We start from the raw sequence: 20,113 nt of genomic DNA on the forward strand, positions 1-20,113 counted from the left end.
TTTGTTTGGTCTTCTTGGTGTTTGCATCTGTTTTTTATAACCATAAAAAGAAGAAGCTTAAAACCCATCTCGAGACCTAATGACTTCACGTGTTAAAAAAATGGTCCTTGTTGTTTATTTCACTAAATGCACGTACTGAAATGGAATAAAAATGGCAAAATCGAAATGAAATATATGGTTTAATTTGGTGGGTTGGGTTCACGTGAGACCAACCTGTTTTCGTGAGAACCGTAAGACCATATTTTTACATTTGAAACTTCACAGCAAAAACACTGTGAAGGTTAAAAAAAAATTGAACATTCACAGCAAAAACACTGTGAAGGTTAAAAGAAGTCACATTCACATCATTTTGCTGTGAAGTTTCAAATGTAAAAAGGTGGTATCATGAGTCTCATAAAAACAAGTTAGTCTCGTATGATCCAAATTCTTAATTTGTTTTGTTATATTTTTGGATGGAAAGGAAGGATTAGTATAAAAGGGAAGGAGATTCCACTTGTTTTCTTCCCTTTCACGTTAGGTTTTGTTCTCTTTTCATGTGCCATGTCCCACCTTTTTCCTTTCACCCTTATCTTCCCTTCCAATCTTTGCTTCCTTTTTTTATTTTATTTTTAATTTCAATTAAATATCTAAATTAAAACATGTATCAATTACATATTCATTTATTACAAAACATTCTTTTAAAAGCTCATAAAATTATGATAATCTTGAGAACTAGTGTATCATTGATATTTCATATGACTTTTTTCATCTAAGATTAAGATTTAGAATACTGATTAACATATATTCCTTTCACAATATGTTTTTTCTAATTTAAACTTTTTTAGCTTATTTGTAAAATAAAAGTTACATGTAGAAAAGTTTCATATTGTGAATCACATACAAATGAAACAAAACACAGCATGATACAAATATATGTTTATCCATATATTAAATGTTAGTTTTAGATGATAAAAAAATCATATGAAACAATACCTTAAGATAAACGTTCTCATGATTATCACAATTTATGGAGTTCTCAAATGATCAAACTTCTACTTATTGTTTACCATAATTGTAGGTGCATGTTCAGTTGCAAACCTAACTTCTGTTATGAAGCGGGAAACAAATGAGAACATGACACGTGTTCCAAACATTTACGAGATTATTGAATGTTTTTATCTGTATATGACGTACATAATAACATTAACTGTGATTAAATTACCAATCAAACAAACATATTATTTATTATGATAAGCTAAGAGAATAATTGATGGATTTGATTGCTCATAATTATTATATAAATACATATTTATATTAAAAGAGGTGTATTATGAGTATCAATAATTTCTTTGGATTAATTATATAAGTTACTGAAACAAATTCGACCACATGCCTCCTACATACCTACATGTATATAATGACAATTTTATAAGTATAATTTAAATATTTCTATTATAACATGCCATCAGATTTATATCTACACTGATTTCAGAAACAATAAATAAATCACCATCTTATTTTAATAGAATAGTTACAAATTTATTGGTTTGTTTTATGCTATTTTAATTGATGTGTATTAATAAACATTGCAAGAATGTTCTAGTGGACACAAGGATGTTGATTTACATCGACCCGGTGGGGAACCCGACTCACCCGATTTGAATGGGGACGATGATTCCTCACTAAAACGGGTCCCGGGGACGGGGATCCATGGTAGACTCAAACCAGGGTTGGGGGCCGGGCGGGGTATTGTACCCTCCGATTGCCTCTTTTACCTGGTATATAATTTTATTAATGTATTTTATATAATTTATGTGTATATATATATATATATATATATTGTTTATTTTTAAAATTAGGTCTTGATCGAGGACGAAAATCAAGATTTGACCGAGGTTTGACCATAAAATAAACCGGGGATATGATGTTAATCCCTGTATCCGCCGGGGACCGGGGCTGTTACTAAAAACCGGGGACCACAAAACCCAATTTGGACAATTAGTTTGCTAGTTTCTATATCAAGGTTACCTATAAATTCCAATTTTGAAAAATTAGTGTAATTAATTTAAAGTTTCTTTTTAATATTTGATAAGTAATACAACTTCAAAAAAATTGGTTATATTTATTAAATTCAATGTAGCACCACCAAAAAACCAAATATATGGTCCGTTTTTGGAACATTTCTAATCAACTAATATAACTTAAATTTTTCTAGAAAAAGCATTTCAACCGGCTAGGATAATCATCACGAGTTTGGTGATATCCAACATTATATGCCTTCATCGCTAGGCCATTATTCATTACTGCATGTGTGTCTTCTTTTTCAACTTTATGTGTTAATTGATATTTTCTACTAAATTTAGTGATTGGCGGAATTTAATAGTTTTTTATATAATTTTTTTTAATATATTAAGATGATAATATTATAAAATATTTTAATATGAAATTTTTAAAATTAGACAACAAATTGAAATCAAATTGTGGTTGTAGTAGCTGAACTATAGAGTGACAATTGGTGGGAAATTGTGGAGCATTTGGTGAACGCCATTCATCAAATGTCGGGATGCTCCCCATCCCATGTGGTCCATCCTTTCGTACAACTAATCCTAGGATTCCTCTCCAAATTGGTAGGCGGCTCATCGCCTCTTAACCTTTATCCAAAACTATGTATGTATAAAACTATGTATGTATGTACAAATACAATTTGGAAGAAAATAAAATAGGCGGAAAAAGAAATAAATTATTACAAAATACTTCGAGGAAAGATAAACCGACAGGGGTGTCCGTCATATCTCAGATCACAGGATCTCGGACCCGGGCGCCCACCGATCCATGTGGAAAAGAGAGTACAAACGAATCACCACGTGTCATCTTTCAATTTGTCTATGAACATGTTAAATTCGTTACGTGATTGGAGGTGATCTTGAATAAATCACCGCGCAGTGACTTGAACATTCTTTTTACCACATTCCTGTTCCGCGAAGCAGTGAATCACAACCCACCCACTGTAACGGAGATCGCGTGTCTCATTACTGTTAACAACTTCCTGCAAAAAGGCGCCACCCCACAACACAGACACAGTGATTGCAGAGAGAAGGAGAATAGAGGAAAGAGATAAAAAGAGTTTTAGTGAGAGAAAGCTTCACTCACTCACTCTCTCTCTCTCTCTCTCTCTCTCTATATATATATATATATATATATATCTATACATACACCACTTTTGTATATAAAGTTTCATACATACAAAGAAAGAGAGATGAACACCTTCTCATGGCCGCCGGAAAAGAACCGATCAATGTAGGTAATATACTCGTCATTGAAGAATAATTTGATGTTGTTTAATTGTTATTCTATTCATATCTTCTCTCTTGTTGCATTGTGATGGAATAATTCATTGATTATAATCATATTTGATCTAAGTTTCTGATCGGTAACTTGATTTGTGTATTGTTGCCGAGTGAAAAAGGGAAACGCTTTGCTTGGTACCACGTCTCACTTTCTGTGTTGTTGTTAATTGTTATATGCATGTGATTGTGTCAAGCAATTGTGTTTCGTGGAGTTTCTGCAACAAACAATCGCAAAAGAAGTAACCGGAAATTTGGATTAGCTATTGCGTTTGGTTTTTATTAATATCTTATTTATTATCAACTTTAAATTCCTTTGAATCTGAGCACATGATATGTTGTTATAAAAGTGAATTAGAGGAGACCTTTTCTATCTTTGTGCTTGATAATGTTATTTAAGTCGTAAGTATTGAGAGCTGAACCGATTATAGAAGATTAACACCTACGTGGCAGAGTATTCTAATTCACATAATTTGAATTAATCCCCGTTTCTATTGATCTGGGTTCATAGGTGCATCACAATTTTGGGTTTAGTAGTTTTTGTTCCTTTTTGTAGGATTTGCGTCAAGTTCAGTTGATCTGCTAGTTCACCAGAGTTTTGCCTCCCTTGCAGTCATTGCGGGATAAGGATACTGGAAAATTGATGTCAATGCTCTCTTGCTGCATAGCACTCTGGTTCAATAAAGTTGTATTCACGAATGAACTGGCACCTACAAACTGAAGGCGACATACCCTATAGTTTGAGTGGAAGCTTTATGGATTTCTTTGAAGGACTTACATACGAGCATGTCAATTTCATTTTTTCTGATGTTACATACCCTCAGGTAAATCATCTACATACTTTTTGTTATACATTCTGTAGTTTGTGATTGATAACGAACAAACACATTTGCTTAGTAATCAACTTCCCAAAACAGGACAAACAAGTATTTTGCAACCTTGGGCTGCATCTATATTGGTGAAATTTCTGATTTTTACTGTTTGATTTGCCACTACATCTTATTGAAATAATTGCCAAGTGATTTAACTGTAACTTTCACTTGCAACATCGCGAAAGTATTAAACTTGGAAGATAATGTTAATACCTTCCTCACACCAATTTTGAGGAACTATATTTCTTAATCACTTGTTCATGGCAGGAGAGCACACAATATACAATGAATACCAATGCATACAAGTCTGCATACTCCGAACCTGGGAGTTTCTCGTACCATGATTATTGTGATGCTTATGCAATCAATGATCAGACATACGGGAACAGTGGATTTACTAGGCAATTGGAGAACGCCTCAACCATGGCTGATGAAAGAAATTCAGCTGTACGTATGCAACAAGATGGGCAATCAAGCTCGATGTCCCATGCTGATCCTGCTGACTGTGAGTATTGAATGCTTTTGCTTTTTACAATGTCCTTATACTAATTTTCCTGTCAAATGAAAACTATTTACAATCCATATTGTTGCAAAGTAGAGGCAAATGAATGCAAATACCTTTCAAACCGGGAATGTTCAGGTCAATAAACAGATGACATTTTAGATATGTGCATGAAGGTGGTGCCAAGATGACTACAATGCCACAGGATAATCTGTTGTGAACTTGTAATTCTCAATAATTTTAAATATACAAAGTCCCAACCTAAAATTTTGCATATCCGAACTTTCAGGTCCACAAAGTAATCAGAATCCTGGTGATTATCAGGTCTAATGCTTTCTTATTATATTTTTGTTGCCTTTTCTATCTAATCTCTTTGATAATCAACTCTTTCTTCTAAAATTATCTGTACATAACAAGCTTACATGCCTATTATTTTTACAGGTGGTGTGGGAAGACAATGTTGATCCTGACAACATGACTTATGAGGTTTGATATGATTAACCTTCAATAACTGCATTTGCTTTCCCATGTGTTTGTGTATGTGTTGAAAGAACTATGGGATGACGCTTTGTTGAAATGAGGCTTTAAGATTGATACAAGCGATGCTATCTCAATTTCAGGAACTGCTAGAGTTAGGCGAGGTTGTTGGAAGTCAAAGTCGTGGTCTGTCTAAGGAGGCTATTTCCCTGCTCCCTGTTTCGAAGGTCAAGAGTGGCTTCTTCTGGAGAAAAAAATCAAGAAATGAGAGGTAATAAATAGGAGTTAAGAAGTCCACTTTATTCTCACTCCATTGACCATATAGCCATGGGAATGGTATTAGGTAAGTACAATCATCTTAAAATCATTCATACAGGCTAATTCTACTGTCCCCAACTGATAGGGATCTTTTCATAGTATCAGAGTCACTTGAGCCTTTAGGCACAACCCTTCTAATTTGTACATGTCATCAAGGGACCAACTCCTTTGCAAGTCGCTTGGTTATAATCTATTTCATACTCAGATATACATGACCTCATGGCAATTTTGCCTATTGGTTTTCAGATGGTTGCCTGCAGTGATCTTTACAACTACGTTACTTGCATATTCCTAATTTGCTCAAGTATCACGATAGGTGATCTTCGGTGAGACACAACATCTAGACAGACTCTAATATCTTTGTTGATTTCATTAAAAAAACTAGACCTTGTAGAATGTTAAATGAAGCCCTCCCGAGGCATTTCTACATTGGGACTTGGCTTCATCAAGCAACAAGCATGCCCCTGTTTTGCCATTGATGACCACATTAGGAACTCCTTCAATTACTGAACAGAAGTTTAGTAGTTTCTGCAAAAAAATCAAAGCCAAGATTTCAGATTGTACAATAATGAACTATTTAATTGCAACAATTAGTTGCATACCTCTTTGCTACTTACCAATAAATTTTTTCCTTATCTTTATGATTCCAAATTGGATTTGGATGCAGGTGTGTGATCTGTCAGATGGAATATAAACGAGGGGAACGCCAGATCACTCTTCCTTGCAAACATATCTATCATGCTGGATGTGGCAGTCAATGGCTTACAATCAACAAGGTAAAGTCACTAAGCTATTAGAGCATCTCCAATAGATATGATATCATTTTTCTAAAACAAAGTACCAAAAGTTAAAAATCTCTATAAAAAAAATTACATCAACTCCAATAGCTACTCCATTTTATCATTAACTATATCGTTAAAATATTAAATACATTTATTAATAAGATATTGTTTCTCTGTCTTAAAACCTTTATTTTCAATACCTCTTATTGATAGAAAATAATTAAAATAATATTTCTTTCTTATATAAATTTTTAGAGATTTTCATATTCTCTCTTTTTCTTTTTTCTATTTTACCATACAATATAGTATAGCTGTTTGAACATAAAACTCTTTTGTATTACCAAACATTCTATTATAGCATAGATGTTGAAAATGCTTTTACAATATAGTGTCCTGTTCTTTCTTAACTGATACCGTAAACTGGTTTGTTGCTGTATCAGGCGTGCCCCATTTGTTACAAGGAGGTGCTTGTTCATATTCCAAAACATTCAAAAAGATTTTGTAAGTGAACATAGAAAAAAGAGAGTGATTTGTTTTCTACGCATTATTTTACAATCGTATTAGAGCAGTATATGTTATTTTAATCCTTCCTTCTTTCCTTGCATCATAGTTTTAGTAAAATTGATGGTACTTGGATTATTAATTAGCTTCTGTGTTAAATAAAGAACACGGAGTGGTTGTAGTTTGCATTACTTCTATTTAAGCTTCACGTTTCTTTATGATTGAAAGATCTCTCGTGTTAGGAACCTCAATTTCATTATCTTTTGAGTCATCATCCATACCTAGACAGAAAGACCACAATACCCCTACAAATTCTACATCGCATCGACTGCATAAAACTACATACACTTTATGATGTTAGAGGGAGAATCAGATGGGAACAGAGTGTCAGAATCAAAATAAGTGAACACAAGAACAGTCGAACCACATGTGATTTTACGCTAACATCACATGCGATTATAGAACACGGTCAACACAAGGGTGTGCGAGCAACTTGGCTCACGACCTCAAGGTTGCATGAATACATGTAATTTTACGCATGATTTTAGTGTAAAATCAAATGTGATTGTGCTATTATCATGTTCCTTTTGTTTGTTCATTATTTTCATTTGAACCCAACTCCTTAATGCTATTGCTATACATACATGCTACATACACACCATGGTCCAACGAGTTCGTTAGAAAAAGAAATCTACAACTCCACAAATAGTCCAAATAGCCATCTTTTTAACACCAAGACATATAGAGGCCCATTTTTATGACAAACAAAAACGAGTAGTCGCAAACTAGAAAAACAGATCATGATATTTGAATGACCATATTCATACTTGATCAAGCCTTGCTTTTCAAACCTAATGCAATGAGAAGAAATCCCAGATAATCAAATCTAAGACCAGACTTAATTAGCTGTAACTTTTTATCGTCCCACGGAGGATATCTGAACCAGAAATCAATAAAAAAGCTCCTTGTTAACACCACCTTTTCGTGGCTGAAATTTTCAAACGAATATTTCCCATGGTATCTTCCGAACCCGCTTTCACCTACACCACCAAACGGTAGCGTATCCACTGCATACTGCATTTATAAATTTTTCACATTAATTTCGCTAATCTATATAAGAAAATGGTGTCACAAGTTGAATAATTAATTAATTAATTAATTACTTGAAGGATGACATCATTGAACATAACACTTCCCGATGATGTCTCGGATATCAATCCTTTTTGGAAATTTCCATTTTTCGTAAAGGCATACAGGGCAAGGGGCTTTGGCCGTGCCCTTATGAACTCAATACTCTCTTCAATTCTTTCCAACTGCATCCAAAACTTACATTTGTAGTGTCAAAAAAAAAAAAAAAAAAACTACTATATGCTCATTTTATAAGTCGGGGGGACAATGTTCTTACCGTGATAACAGGAAGCAAAGGACCAAAGATTTCTTCCGTCATAATTGCAGCATCAAGCGGAGGATCAACCAATATTGTCGGCCAAATGAACCTACATTGCCATTGAAAAAAACATTTAAAGATCAAGAAAATGTGTCACAAAAGTTCCATACGCTTTGGATTCAATTTTAAGCGTCCACAACAACCGGAAATGTGTCTCAGCTATGCATGGACTAATCCCAACAAATTATGACTGTAAGACAAATAAACTCAATAACCACAATTGTCGTGTACACCTAGAACTGAACCGATGGCAGATGAGATATTCCACCATATCTCCCTTGGGTCCCAACCACTATACCACAAACCCTCGTGGTTTAATAATTACGTTTTAAAATATGCATTTGAAGGCTTTTAATGTCTAAGAACACCGTATAGACGGAATTTGAAAAAAGATCGAACTTACAAGCTCTCTTCATCCAACAAACCACCATGAACGATTGAAGATTTGACCCTGGGTTCATCTAAGAGACTCTTCAATCTTGAGAAATGCTTCTTGTTGATTATGTTGGACATGCTATGAGATCCTTTTGGACCATCTCCATAAAATTGTGTGACATATTTTTTCAATAGTTCCACCTAAACAAAAATAACCATGCTCTAAATTATTGTAAAAAACTAATTCATAACAATTTTTTCTTAATTTCAATATGAAATTATTCTTTTACCAGATTTGATGCGTATTTTTTTTCTGTAAGAATATAATCAATTCCGATACAAGCTTGTCCGGCACACGCTCCAAATTTACCCCAAACAATTCTTTTTGCCGCCACCTATAATTTGAACATTCAATCATCGGTTTGCAAAAATAACGAAAGAGGTTGGAGGTTCAAACGAAAACACCTTCGTTTTACGAAAACGAGAGAACACCCTTATCACATGTGATTGATTATACACATAAGGGAACCATTGGTGTGCGGATATCTGATTTAGTATCACATGTGAAGGATTGTAGTATCACATCAAGAACACTCTTATTATATGTGATAATACACATGAGGATCCTGGTGGTATGTGGACTACTAGGCCCATGATCCGAGTCATGCCGAAGATTTTTTGTGTCTTTAATTTGGTATCACATGTGATGAACACCCTTATTACATGTGAATATAATACACAAGAGGGATCCGGAGGTGTGCGACCGACTTGGCCCACAATCTAGGTCGTGCCAAAGATCCCCCACGTCTCTAATTTAGTATCACATGTGATAAATTATAGTATCATCAAGATTACCCTTATCACATGTGATGAGGCCTAGTAGTGTGCGGGCGACTTGGCCTCAACCTAGGATGCACCAAAAGTCATCCGTGTTTTTGATTAAATATTCTGACGTTTTCGTAAAATAAAGATGTTTTCTTTTGTACCTTTCCCAAGAATATATTTTTTCGTCAAACTAAAATGGAAATTACGTTAGCGTCCCCAGAAACAGACAAGGAATCAACCACAGCTGGGCATTTTCCACCCAATTCCAATGTCACTGGGGTTAAATGCTGTGCAGCAGCTGCCATCACACTTCTACCCACTCGTGTACTCCCTGTGAATTACAACACCAAGATTAGAAGTATAAATTAATTCAAATAGTGTGATTCTCAGGTTTGGTTTTGTATTCATTTTTAACTATATTTCTTTTAATATTTTAAAAATATCTCTATCTTCGCAAGTAGCAACTCCTCAACTTGTGGAGGGATCAAAGTATAAAAAAAAGGTTTCTGAACATGGTTCGTAAATACAAAAGTCCCAACACTTCCACAAGTAACAGAAGTGCCACTTTCGAAACTTTATCTAATTTACAGATTTAGCCTTTGTACTTGTGGATCATGTTCATAAATTACTTTTACATTTTGACCCCTCCTCAAATTGAGAATGTGTCACTTACGGAGGTATTGATACTATTGAAATTTGAGAAAAGAAATGACTAGAAGATGATTTCAAAGCTTAAAAATAGCTATTTCTATTAATTTTCTGATTATAAATTAAAATGTCATAAAATATTGTTTTTGGTGTTATTTTTGCAATTAGGGTTTTCAAAGGGGATATTTTTGTTAAATTGATATGTTTTTTTGGGTATTCGTTTTTGCTACTCGAAAGAAGAAGACAGGCTTGATCGAACTAGATCGGACCCAATGAGCAAGTCTAGGAGAAGCAAATGAAAGAATTCTAAAAGTTTTAGAGTTTTAATTTGACATAAGCAGTTTAGCAAGAGCATCTCCGACAAATTCTTTAAAATAAAGAAAATGCGGTTTTTGTTCTCTATTTTGCTCAACAAATTCTCTATATTGTAAATCTAAAACAGAGAAAACTAGAAAAGCTTCAAGAACAGTTCTCTAAAATTTGACGTGTGAAGATAGAATAATTTTCTTATTCATACCCACCAATGCGATTAAATTATTATTTTATAAATTCTTTTCAAAATGTGTATTGGTATGATAAAGTTATAAATTATTTTAATAATATAATCTATGTTAAAGTCTCTAAAATATAGAATCCGTTGGAGTTAAATGTAATTCTTTTAGATATTTTGACTTTTAGTTCTATATTTTTAGAGAAATTATAGAGAATCAGTTGGAGATAGCTCTTAATCTACCAAACTTTATTCCACCTATCTGGTTATACAAAAAAATGAACTTTTTCTTCAATCAGTCTTTGTCATGTTTCAGATTTTCTTTTTATCTTCTACAATTTCATGAAGATTTGTTCTTTTATTAAACCTAGATTAGGGGCCTTTGACCTACCAGTATCATAGCTTTTGACCTAACAGTATTATAGCCTTTGACTTACAAAAATGAGGAGGTTATGTAAGTTTATTTGTTACATTTGCCGTATATAAATGTTATATACTTAAAAAAAATATATACTAAAAAGAGTAATTAATACTTCATCCTAATCTGTTGTGTGTTCCATTTGATTTGTAGGTCTTCTAACATTAAAAATATATAGGGGCCAAATACAGAAAGCCTATTCCAATAAGTAAACACATAATTAGAGGGACACCAAGTATTGAATGATGGAATAGAGATCACATGGGCATCAAGAAATAAATAAATTTACAAATTTTTATTTTTTTAAGAAAACGATTTAATTTATAATTTTATACCGTTAGATACCCAGTGTTACTTATCAGAAAAGATCGAATAAATTAATTAAATTGCGTGTACTTTGCTTTTCAAATACGTTGATTCAATTTTATATACCTTAGGTATCACGAACTGAGTATTAGGATAACTAAACGATTGTTCTAATTTCTAAAAGATGTAATGTCAAGATCTATTTTACACCAAAATTCCATGTTTTGTATATTTATATGAGAGATTGATGGTTACAGACAGTTAAACATTATATCTGAATGAACAGAAACACTGGGTCAGAAGGTTCAGAATCTCTAATTCAGAAGACTGTTCAGTAATAAGTTTTTGATGCAGACTTAAAGACTTCTGATTCCAGTTACAAGTTTTTGATTCCATACTTAGTCTCTAGAAACACCAAATTTCTAAAACGCCGCTAGGGCGCTGCGGTCCCGACCACGCAAGGGGGTGCAACCCCTTGACCTCAGCCTTATGGCGATCTAATATGATAGAAACGGCATTTGTGAGTATGCACTCTACCCCTCCCACTTCATGTTATGTCTTTTCACCTAATTAATCTTTTACAGATCACAATTAAACGAAAATTGCTTGATGATGCTAAAAGTCGCCAACATATGCTAATATTTTTAACCACCTCTCTTGATTACAAAAATTAGATGCTAATGAAATGTATAAATGAACGCAATTATGGATCCGACATTGAATCGTAAAGTATAGATATATAAGAAGTTGAAAAAAGTTTGAACCTGTGAAGAAAATTTTGTCGAATTTGTGTTCAAGGAGTCTTTCCCCTGTAGCCGATCCACCTTCAATAACCTTAATCGCAGAATTATCAAGGTAATCACGAATTGTTTCAGCAAGAAATGAAGAACACGAAGGAGCTAGCTCCGAAGGCTTTAGAACTATTGCATTCCCTGCAGCTATCGCCCCGATCATCGGTTCCAACGATAAGCCTACATGTGTGCAACGAATTCAAACATATGAAATTATATCTAAAGTTTTATGACACATTACACAGAGTTTCAAAATTTCAATTTGATATGCCTTAAAAACCAAACAAAATAAACCCAGTAAATCTCACATCGATGTAAGAGCATCTCCAATAGATTCTCAAAAAATAGAGAATGGAACTTGAAAATCTCTAAAGCAAAAATACACTCAACTCCAACAAATCCTCCATTTTAGAGAAAGGATTTGGAGAATCTATTAAAGATACTCTAAGATTTAAAGGTCAGATAGATACAGACCATTCACCTACTGCAAAGGATAGAGAGACTGTTTCTGTAAAAAAACGTCAACTTGTAATAAATTATTAAATTTGAGGGGTAGTTAAAGTACCAAATGGGAAATTCCAAGATGAGATGATGAGAACAACACCCAAAGGCTCAGGTAACAACTCTGCTGTGCTGGGGAATGCAGCCAGGGGCAAGCTTGCCTGTTATTTATTTGTTAACATGATCAAGATTACTATTTTACCCTCAAACACATTCAATCATTGCACTTTCCTATTTTTGGACACAAATTTATGAACCTTTACTCGGGGGTCATAAAGAAAAGACAGATGAAGTAAATTACACAAATGGTCCTTTAACTATTTGTTATGTAACAATTTGAACACGTAAGCTTGTTAGTAGTCAATGAGACTTCACCAGGGACGGACCTAGGGCAGGGCATTTATGTGGTGGCACGTGCCATTGTATCATTCATCTGTCGTAGTATAAAAAAATATAAAGTCGTGAAAAGTGTTATCGTATCAATTTGTTGTATGTCACCATATATATTTTAAAATTATAATAAAGATACAAGTTTCTCATAGTAGAGTTGGTTTGTAAATCTTTTTTTCTTCACCCCAGGTCCAAGTTCGAATCTTGTTAGTATCATTTTCTTTGTTTTTAACTTTTAATTTTAGATTTATTATGTTTTTGGAAAAAAAAATTGCCAATATAATAATTAAACATTACATATGAAAAACAATGAACTAACCAACAGATCAATGACGATTCTGTAAAAAAAATATTATTATATTTGTTTCTTATAGTCGAACGGTTTCACCGACTGAAAAGAATTATGGGTCTGTCCCTAGACTTCACACATCTGGTGAGCGTTATACCCGATATATACACATGGTTGGGTCAGTATATATACACATCGTGAAAAAGAGATACACTTCATTTAGAAAATTCAAATCTTCTTCCATAAAGTTTAAAAAATATATCAGAAAACAATGGAGTGATTGTATTATATTAATTAAATAAAAAATTGATTGAAATTATCAATGTGGTTCACAATTTCATGGATTTTCAAAGACAGTGGATGTGAAAGAGTTTCCGACTTATTGTCCGTAGAACATTCATAATATGGTTTTTAATAGGTTTTTGGAAAGTCTTTTAAAGTGAAAAACCTCACTTTTTTAGGCTTTTCAACATCATGAGATGTTTTACATGAGACTTCTTTGGAGCATCCTGGACACCGTAATTACACAACATGTTTTTTCAAAGGCTTTTCGTCTTTAATTGAATTTAAATTTATAATAAACATATTCAATCAGTTTTATTTATTATATAATTAATAAATAAATTCTAAAATGAATACATAATTAAAGTAATTAGATTTTTTGATATATTAAACTAATAAAAAAATTTGTACATATTAAATAATTACAAGAAACAATCATATGATTTACATTTTGTTATGAAATTGGACCCATACCTCAATTTTGATTAAAATATATATTGTATTATATTTTAAATTAATTTATATAAAATAAAATAAGTACATAATTAAAAGTAACAATAAAAAATACAAAATGTATTAAGAACTAATTCAACTAATGGTGTCAGTTCAAATAAGAAGATTAAATATCATAAAAAGATAGTAAATTGAAGGTTAAAAGATATTATATGTGAATCATTAAAAAAAATATGGAAGCATATGTGAACCGTTGTTATAGATTATTTATATAAGTTCACATATGAATCTTCAAATTAAATTTTTCATTGATTCACACATGAAAGTAACTTCTAACGATAATTAATCTTTTTATTTGAACCTACCAGTTAAACTCATTATTGTATAAGAATGATCTTGTAGATAGATCAAAGTAGAAACATGATCCATAGTGAACTTGGAATGAGGAAGTTACCTTTTTGCCAGCCATCCATTGATTCAAGTTTTTCAGAGCATAATTAACAGATTTCACCACTGTTCCAATCTGCACAAACTTGTTAGCATCACTGTGATCCTAATTTCGCTAATAAACACACACATACATACATGCATGCGTGGAAGGAAAATATACGAAGAACATTAACGCTCATCCATGATTCAAACTCATGATTCATAACAGTTTTAAACAAATCGTTCGTATTATAATGAGAAAACTACAGTTGAATCAATTTCCTTTGTTCTTCGTTCGTATTATGACGAGAAAATTAGGTTATGATTCAAAGTAAATGAGTTCGTCTCGATTGAGGAATTAAACAAGAAAAACGAACAACAATAGGTGTAAAATTACCTCGTCTCGATAGGCTTCAACATGATGCTTACCTAGATCTTGCTTGAGAGCCATGGAAATGTCATCTTCTCTGTCTTCAAGGATATGCAGTAAACCATGGAGTTGCGAAATCCTCCATGATGATTCCTTTGTTTTTCCGGAATTGAAAACTTGCCTCAATTCCTTGAAATCTGCTTCCAAATTGGTTTCCATTTTGGGGGACTGTATCCGTTAGTAGTAGTAATAACGTAGGATGGATCCATGGCACTGTAATTTATAGAAAGCAGTTGGAATTTGAGAGATGACAGTGGATGTAGGTGTTGGGGAAAATTCATGAATACTCAACCACCAAATTCAATTGTTTTGGCACCTTTTTTCACTTGGGTCATTTCAGGTTTGTAACCATCTCCTTTTTATTGAAACCAAACAAACAACCACATAAATCTCGCTTAAAATCTTTACCCTTTTTGTTTGTAACTCAAAAAATTTTAAAACTTTATTATATTGATTAGAATTTTTTTTTGAAATTGTATTAAATTAAATAGAAAATTATAAAAAATTTATCTAATTAATTAAGAAAAAACAATTGTTACACTAAGACTCTGTTCTCGAGTCATTTTTACGATAAAAAAAACAAAGAGAAAAGAAAGAAGGAGGAAAGGAAAAAGTTTGTGTTCTTGAATTTTTTTAGGAGGAAAATCAGACTAATTTTTCTTATAAAACTTTCCTTCCAAAATAATTTAACCTCTTTTTTCTAGGTTGTGTTTAACTAAAACAAATGCTATCAGAATTAAGGAGGGTGTCTGTGACATCTTAGACGGATCCCACATCGTTGATTACAGTGAGGATTTCTCGGAGGGCCTGGGTAGGACGTCATGAATTTAAGTTGGAAAGTTTATAACAACTTGTTCCACATGAATAGAAAACTAGATTGATAAGCTTTTTTATAAACTCACAGTTTTATACTACCAACAATTTATGCTATGTTTTAAGTTGAATTAGAAATTATTGATCGGTATATCAATTTACTCAAGGTACATTACAAAATTATTGATTAACGAGTCACATGTATATCATTTATGTAATTGTACGGGAGCATAGTGGTTCTCTTTGATATAAAAGTGACTTTTAAGCTATCCATTAAGTGTTGTAAATGCTCTCTGATTAAATAAAATAATTTCATAAAATGTAAACGAGGTATAATTAAAATAAAAAATATATTTAATAGAGTAAATTATATTTTTGGTCCCTATGGTTTATGTGTTTTGACACTATATGTCCCTATTTTGAAATATCTATGGATTACGTTCTTGTTGTTTAAATTTTATAACGCACTGGGTTCCTACTTTTAACTCTGTTAAAATTTTTCTGTTAAATAGGTTAACTACAGGGGCATTTTAGTCATTCTATTTCTTTTTTTTTTTTCCATTTTCTATTAAAAATGATAGGGCCAAACATGTAATCTTCTTCTTCCCCCACTTCTTTCACCCCTCCTCTCATTGGATCCCCTTCCCCTTCCCATTGTTGCGAAGAACCGCCATTCATCTACTACACCAATTTCTTTGAGACCAGATTTGAGCGAGAATGCTTCATCGAGACCAGATTTGCGACCTACTACCCCGGTTTCCTCCTAATCCATCTATACTCCTATGGGGGTTTTTGGTTTGATTTAAGATTTTTTACAAATTTGGGGAAAGGGACCGCTCATCTCTATAACCCAGATCTAGTGTGACATCCGTCACCAAACCAAGTTAGTCAACCGTAACTCGAAACCTAACGTTAGCCCTTTTAGTAAATTTATGTGCTCACATGCTTCCTGAAACATAAGGTGTGAAATTTTAGGAGTTGGGTGGGTTCATTTTTTTCCCCTTAAATACTTTAGTCATTCTAATAGTAGAGGAAAGCTAAGTGATCATAATTCCTAAGTTGAATTTCTTTTCCCGAGTACATAATTGGTCTATACAAATGTTTTATGTGCATAGTACCGGTGACTAAAAGCCTTAAGTAAATGAATTGAGTTAATAATGTTAACTAGTTAGGTTGTTTAAAAAAAACTAATATTATCAAAGGAGCTTATCATATAAAGAAATAAATCAAGTAGTTTTAAATAAATTAAATAATATATTTATGTATAATTATCCATGGAAGAAAACGTAAGGGAGTTTATCCCATCTTTTTTTTTTTTTTTCCTTTTTTTTCAAAATTTAAATATAGTAGTTAGTTGTTGATAATCTCCAATACTTCTTTATCTCCTCCTAAACCCTAATTACTCTCATTCCTGAGAAAAACAAAACACAACATTCTCTATTTCTTTTTCCCTTTTGCTTGGTCAAGAATCATCATCACCATCAAGTTATTCAAAGTTTTGTTCTTCAAACTTGCAAGAAACAAGTTTCTTTGATTCCTAAACGAAGCCTTTGTTAAGCGTCCAACGTTTTTTTTTCCTTCTATAAGTTCTTCTCTAAATCCATAAGAAATCTAATTTTCTTCTATTTTTTCTAATGATCCATGAAGGGTACTTGAAGCCTACAAGTGATATCTTCATCACAAATCGTTGAGTTGGCAAAACCCTTCACCTTGTTTGTCTTTCTATCGTCTTTATGATTTTCATTCGATTGTTAATGTAACTCTAATGGGTGGAATATATTTTTGATTAAAAATATTTAGATTTTATAAAAGAATAAGTTTTAATGAGTCTTGGCTAATAATAGAGTCCTTGATGTGGTTATTTAGTAAAAACAATGTCGCTTGATCCATTCCAGAATTTGGGCAGAAAATGTGTTGACTTGGAGAGGCCGTATCTCAGTCATAACATGGAGTTAAAATACGAATTGTGGGTCTAGGTTCAAGTTCAATGAGTCTACTTTCTGTTCCAAATGGTTTCGTGTCAAAACAACAAAATTAACTTGGTCAAAAAGCCTTTACCGTTCAGGGTCGCAAAGCTGGAATTTTTGGACAGAATCTAGGACGTTTTGGGGGTCTCACAACTCCCTCATTTTTTTTTGAATTCTTTGGTAAAACTTTTCTGGATTGAGTTCAATATGTCTATTAGTCTCTGTAAAAATTTCAGAATTTTTGGAGGTCTTTAAGCATTTTATTTTGTATATAACTTTCTGTTGCGCAAAACAGAACGATTTACTGACTTGTACTTTTATGTTATTTTTAAAATTAGTAAAACATTAATTAAAATTAAGAAAAATTTCTGAAAAATACCTAAGACTCGGAAGTCTCTACCATTAAATTTTGGAACCTTATCTAATTCATTTAAGGTATAGGAAAAATTCTTGAAGTAACCTAAAATTTTGGTTAAGAAACCAAACTTATAAAACTTGGACAAACCATCGATACTTAGGTCGAGATGACTACCCACAGCTAATTGACTTATAGTTTTACGACGCTTGGTAAAATTGTCATTTAAAAATACCAGGCCGATCATGTATATTCCATCGATTACGATATTACAATGGTAAGGTTTTAAGCCATGGCCATGTGTAGCTCACACACACCCTTGTTTAATTGTAGATTACTTGCTTGACCTCTCGTATACTTAATACCATCCACTCACAGGTGAGTTTCGTGGCCCCTTTTACTTATATACTTCTTTTGAGGGGGGGGGGGGAATGATACTCAAAAGCTATTTAACTGTTTTTAAGTTGTGTTGAACCCTTTTCTTTTATTTATTTGGACAATTTGTGTGTTTACTATTGCAATGAAAGTACTAGTGTTTGATTCCTATATGAGATGTGATTCCTATATTTCTATTAAGCCAACGGTTTAGCTCCAGCTGGTAGATGACATGTTTGGAAACCTATCATGTTCTTGTTGTATGATTAAATTGGTTATACAATTATTCCTATGTATTAGTGCTGAATTGCGATATATGTATACACACTGTTGTCCTAAACGCTCTCGATACACAGCAAATCCTCTTTTGTTATTTAAACCTACGAGCTCACCAACATTATGTTGACGTTTTCGAGTATTCATTTTCAGGTAATACTCATCAAAATGGCTAAGAGTGCTAGGGTTGCTTATGGACCTTAGAGAGACCTAAGAGATTCCCCGCGTGGTTTTTTTGCTTGTGGCTAAGTACTTTTGTTTGAAATTTTGTTGACTATGTGATGCCATGAAATTGTCTAACCACGGTACAAGTCTCCACTTGTGACGAGGAAGAGACGTCATGACTCTTGGATTAGTATTCATTTAGTGAGTTCTCTATTATCATATCATTGTGTTATGGCAATCCTCTCCGTCACACTTCGCGTTTCCGCCTAGGCGGGGTGTGACATCTAGCGAGCAACGAAGACGAAGACGGTCCCTGATCTAGCGAGTGAGATAAGACGAAGACGGTCCTTGGAGTTTGCCACAACTTCAGCTGCTTATTTTCCCTTTTTTTTCTCTGGATCTAACTTCAAGTGAAGATCAACAAACCCTAGATTCAGTTGACCTCTTTTTGTTAAACACACTAGATCTGAATTTTTTGATTTTTGAGATACCATTGTTGATTTGGGTATTAATTTTTGAGGTTTTGATTTTTTATATGAACTAAATTTATTGGGTTAAACATTTGGATTAAATTATGTTTTGATTTTTAGATTAAAAGGGTTAGAGGTGGGGACTCAATAAAAACAAGTTAAATGACTAAACTACCCCTTTGATTTAACTTATCTAACGTCAATTTTTGGATGAAGTTAGATTCAGAACATGATAAAATACAAACCACAAGTATACAATCTATAGATATTTTAAAATAGGGACCCAGAGTGTTAAAATACATAAACCACAAGAACCAAGATTATAATTTACTCCGTTTATTAACAATGTAGGAGGGGTATGAAAACGAAAGGGTAATTTTCGATGGACAAACTGAAAAATTAATGCAGCATTAAAAATTATAAATTTATTATAATTTTTTATTGTACTTAATTAAATTAATTGGTGATATATTTAATTTTTTAAAAAAAAGTAGGGACAACAGACATTATAAACGTACCCCACGGGCCAACATCAACATTCAATGCCCCTATTTCACACATTTTTTTGTCCAAATTTTATTTTATGAACAACATCATTTCATCCTATTACAATATTACCCTTTGGACTTTATTTTATTCATTTTCTTGTTTTTACTCATTGTCGCACGTTTGACTTGATATGAAACAGGTTAAAAACGCACCATCCCACATTTAGTGTAATATTTGATAAAGATAAGGATAAGGACAAAAGAAGACCTCTTCTTGTTCCACCTAAACAGGTGGAACAAGAATGAGACAAAAACTAATTGATTAATTAACCCTCAATTGATATGTAATCTACTA

The 20,113-nt window shown here is 32.8% G+C and overlaps 2 protein-coding genes across 7 annotated transcripts; one reads left to right on the forward strand and one right to left on the reverse strand.

Moving 5' to 3' along the window:
• The first annotated feature begins 3,181 nt into the window (after positions 1-3,181).
• LOC112521208 (E3 ubiquitin ligase BIG BROTHER-like) lies at positions 3,182-7,002 on the forward strand. Of its 6 annotated transcripts, none has more exons than XM_025129926.1 (8): positions 3,182-3,280; positions 3,880-4,147; positions 4,463-4,700; positions 4,987-5,021; positions 5,139-5,183; positions 5,318-5,445; positions 6,160-6,268; positions 6,715-7,002. In XM_025129926.1, the coding sequence occupies exons 2-8, from the start codon at positions 4,022-4,024 to the stop codon at positions 6,781-6,783; spliced, it is 750 nt and encodes a 249-aa protein (XP_024985694.1). In that variant the 5' UTR covers positions 3,182-3,280; positions 3,880-4,021; the 3' UTR covers positions 6,784-7,002. The 6 variants fall into 6 exon arrangements, with proteins under 6 accessions (XP_024985694.1, XP_024985697.1, XP_024985696.1 ...); XM_025129929.1 differs by having other exon boundaries at positions 3,937-4,147; XM_025129928.1 differs by having other exon boundaries at positions 3,188-3,276.
• A 477-nt stretch (positions 7,003-7,479) lies between these two features.
• LOC112520952 (aldehyde dehydrogenase family 3 member F1-like) lies at positions 7,480-15,008 on the reverse strand. Its single transcript, XM_025129577.1, has 10 exons — positions 14,817-15,008; positions 14,445-14,513; positions 12,641-12,737; positions 12,049-12,255; positions 9,629-9,753; positions 8,888-8,992; positions 8,626-8,798; positions 8,181-8,271; positions 7,939-8,088; positions 7,480-7,849 (listed from the first exon to the last, which is right to left on the reverse strand). The coding sequence occupies exons 1-10, from the start codon at positions 15,006-15,008 to the stop codon at positions 7,607-7,609; spliced, it is 1,452 nt and encodes a 483-aa protein (XP_024985345.1). The 3' UTR covers positions 7,480-7,606.
• Between the last annotated feature and the right edge of the window lie 5,105 nt (positions 15,009-20,113).

This window comes from Cynara cardunculus (genome assembly GCF_001531365.2).
Source record: "Cynara cardunculus var. scolymus isolate 2C chromosome LG 11, CcrdV1, whole genome shotgun sequence".
Taxonomy (NCBI): domain Eukaryota; kingdom Viridiplantae; phylum Streptophyta; class Magnoliopsida; order Asterales; family Asteraceae; genus Cynara; species Cynara cardunculus.

Coding starts and splice junctions, on each gene's coding strand:
- LOC112521208 (XM_025129926.1), top strand. CDS start 4,022: ATGAACTGGCACCTACAAACTGAAGGCGACATACCCTATAGTTTGAGT. Junction 4,701..4,986: donor CCATGCTGATCCTGCTGACT/GTGAGTATTGAA, acceptor CCGAACTTTCAG/GTCCACAAAGTAATCAGAAT. Junction 5,446..6,159: donor AAAAAATCAAGAAATGAGAG/GTAATAAATAGG, acceptor ATTTGGATGCAG/GTGTGTGATCTGTCAGATGG.
- LOC112520952 (XM_025129577.1), bottom strand. CDS start 15,008: ATGGAAACCAATTTGGAAGCAGATTTCAAGGAATTGAGGCAAGTTTTC. Junction 14,514..14,816: donor TTGAAGCCTATCGAGACGAG/GTAATTTTACAC, acceptor AAGTTTGTGCAG/ATTGGAACAGTGGTGAAATC. Junction 8,089..8,180: donor CTTTGCTTCCTGTTATCACG/GTAAGAACATTG, acceptor TTTTGGATGCAG/TTGGAAAGAATTGAAGAGAG.